The 3,306-nt window shown below is 48.0% G+C and overlaps 1 protein-coding gene across 1 annotated transcript in view; it reads right to left on the reverse strand.

Annotated features, from left to right (window-relative positions):
- The window catches only part of VAV2 (vav 2 guanine nucleotide exchange factor), a gene marked incomplete at its 5' end in the record, with an annotated part of 26,483 nt that extends 23,307 nt beyond the window's left edge, over positions 1–3,176 (reverse strand). Inside the window, 2 exons of the mRNA XM_009573020.1 lie at positions 537–635; positions 3,074–3,176. Coding sequence (XP_009571315.1) covers positions 537–635; positions 3,074–3,176 — 202 coding nt within the window. The remainder of the gene's footprint in view (positions 1–536; positions 636–3,073) is intronic.
- Positions 3,177–3,306: the final 130 nt, after the last annotated feature.

Here is a 3,306-nt window from a genome sequence, read left to right on the forward strand (position 1 = left end):
TTTTTTTTTTTTTTTTTTTTAAAAGAAAGGCACAACAATAATTTATCAAAACCAATTAAAACCCATGAATTCAAGAGCAAAACGTTACTTTTAATCCAATTAGTTTCAATGACAAGTCAGCACAGCTTCAGCACTTTTGAAAAATGCCCAGAATAAAGGAATTATTCCATAGCAATCAAAGTGATAAGATATCTGCAAACACGGCTCTTATCGGCGAGACCGGCCTGGCTGAGCAAGGAGCGGGAGTCTCTTACCCCGGGGTAGGGGGGACACAGCAGGATGGTTTTCAGCCTATTTCCATATGCAGCGATCAGAAAAAATACGCTGTTTGACTCCTACAGTTACAGGCTGCACATTTGTGCTTGTCAGGATGGGTTTTCTGGATCCCCCTTCTATCCAATTTTACATGTGAATGCATCGATCCTGCCTCATCGCATCTGCCAGCTCTCGCAGCGAGAACTAATACAGCGAGATGAATGCAAGATCAAGTGATGATGTGGAAGGCGATGGTAGAGAAAAGACGGCTCAGTTCTTACCTTTTCTATATCTTCAAGTGTTTTGTAGTATTTGGCCTCAGTTTCTTGGATTTCTAGCAAACAGCAATTTCTTTTGTCATCTTCTGTCATTCCCATTTTCTAGAAAAAGGAAAAATGACGCACGGTCAGATACTCTTACGAGTGGTCCACCAACCTGCTCACGTGGAGCTGAGCTCCAGTTCAGCCTTCAGTGACGGCAAACTCAGAACAAGGGCAAGTTTGGAAAGTCGGGGGAGTACTATTACTGGTTTATGTTAAAGGAAACTATTTTTATCCAAAAAAATTAGGAAGGAACCCTGGCTGTACTATTCAACGTTTCAACACGGCAAGCATTATATTTTTTTCATTTATTATAGCTACATCACCAAAGACTATCAGCTAAAGAATAAATAAGAGAAAAATGCTGGTTTTCCCCATTTTTTTTGCTTAAAATGAAACTCTCAACAGAGCCTAAGCGGGTCATAAATAATACGTTAGACTTATACAAATCCCCTGCCAGGGTTACCAGTTCTCATGATTTTAGGTCAAAGCTGATAATACATGTGTTTCTTAAAGCCCCAACTCCTGCAGTTGCTCCTCTTGCTTTTACATCTGTAAAGCGGAGCTGAAAACACGTGTCGGGAGGTGCTGCACTTCTCAGTGCCGCCTCTGCACCTGGGAGGTGATTCAGTGATCGGGTTTTAATGACCATGCACAGGAACGAACCCCCTCCGTACACCCCCTTGAACTCACAGCTCAGACCTATCAGCTGGATGGAAACCAATATTTTAATCAACGCATCTTACCTGCATATATCTAATCTGAAGCATGCAGAAATACAAGAAACCGATTAGTGTTACACACTTGCTATTGCAACAAATCTTAAAAAAACCCCGACGTTATTTAGACAGATATGTGGATGCTTGTATTAAAAACAGACTCTTTTGCTCAGAGAAGGGGAGGAAAGGGAGTCAGAGCCTCCATCACTGCTCAGCAGCGTCCAAGAAAACATAAAACTTTGTGGAAGCGACAGTGAAAAATTGCCAATTCCATTGACCCTAATCCTGCGCTACCCGGCTGCGGGGCACCCACACGGTGGGAGCTTTCCCCCATTTTTGCCTTTTATGCAAAAAATTCCTACCAAAACCTTTCCAAGGGCCAGTTCTTGGGCCAACTGGCTTCTGCAACACGGCAGCACGGTAAAACACTGGTGGCCAACGAGCTGTGCTGACTTCGGCATTGCCACCGGTGTCCGTAAACCGCTCCAAGCACTTTGGCAGGATCAGTGGGAATATTTTGTGCCTAATTCCTTGTTCCAGATGGGTTTTCGGTGTACAGGGAGCTCCTCAGGCTGCAGACAAGGCATGAAGGGATGAAATGCCTCAACCACCATCGTCATGGTCTTGGTACCACTTGCAGCCAGGCTCGGGATGGGTGAGAAATCACTGTGTGGGCATCGCTGCCGCACAGCTCAGCTCGTTTGCCGGGCTCCAGGGGGTCAAGCCCTGCCTTCCCAGCCTCCCAGCACCTCATCCAGCACAGCCACGCAACCCCGCTCCGGGGATTTAATTGATCAGCAAACTTGTCCATTGATCCTACTTTGTTATGGGGGAGGTAAGTACCGTTGTCAGCGCTGTTTGCAGCCAGGAGAGAGTAATTAGAGTCTGCACAAAGCCTGGGGGTGGCAGATATCAGAGGGTGGGAGAAAATTTGGAAGGTCATGCTCTGGTGGAAAGATCTCTTCCAGCTCTGCATCAGCAGAAGCCAGGGCAGCCGTCTCCTCGGCACTGGGGACACAGGTAGCGAAGGCGGCTGTGAGCACCTTTGGGGAGATGCAAGGGCCACCAGCACCTTCCTGGCTCATCCGCGGAGCATGATATTTGCACTAGAGCCCTTGGAGTTAATGCGAGTCCCTCCATGAGGCTGCGCATGCCACACACTCAGGTTCCCCCATCATCAAAAGGCTTTTAGAGGTGACGAATGGGGTCGGCTGCTTGTCCCTAAAGCCACATGGGTCCCTGCTGCCCCAGAAAGGTCCGCTGTAAACATCTACCTGCTCTGAGACACCCAGGCAGGAGCGGCAACAGGCACAAACAAGCGCTGGACCCTCCACGCACAGATCTGTCAGCGCTCGCCCCGACCTAAAAATACGGTGGCAGACACGGCACATCTGGCTGATGGAGCAGGCAGAGCTGCCGCGCTCCCCTCTCCCTCGAAGGGGCTGAAGTGACACACGCTGCCTTGGCTCAGCAGCAAATTGCTATTTTTAGCTTATCTTTTAAGGGTTATTAGCTCTCCCTTTCCCTTCCTCCTCCCCAAACTCCTTCAGACGACACGATGGGCTGGGAAACTCCTCAGAGAAGCCCCTCCGGGCCACTGCCATCCCAGCTTGGCTTATTTTTACATCTCACGAGGCAGCTCGGTTTCGAGGAGCGATGCAAAGCGATTCACTTCCCCGCAACATCACCTGCCATTGGCGGATACTTATTTATATAATTGAATCCTCTCTCTTCTCCTCCCATCAAGGCGTAGCTTTAAAAATACATATAAATTGTTACCATGGGCTGCTGAACTTCCACTCTGATGATATCTTCATAGATATCATCGCCTTCATCTTCACAGGGGACGCAGTCATAAATATCCTCCCCCAGATCATGTTCACTGGAACGAGAAGGAGAGCGATTTAGCGATAACAAAGAGGGCACATTCACTGTCACTTGATCAGGCAAATGAACAACTGCTCGCACCAAGGAGGGAGGATAATCACGACAATAAGAGAACCCTCCTGGCC

The sequence above is a fragment of the Fulmarus glacialis genome, unplaced genomic scaffold (assembly GCF_000690835.1).
Source record: "Fulmarus glacialis isolate BGI_N327 unplaced genomic scaffold, ASM69083v1 scaffold21342, whole genome shotgun sequence".
Taxonomy (NCBI): Eukaryota; Metazoa; Chordata; class Aves; order Procellariiformes; family Procellariidae; genus Fulmarus; species Fulmarus glacialis.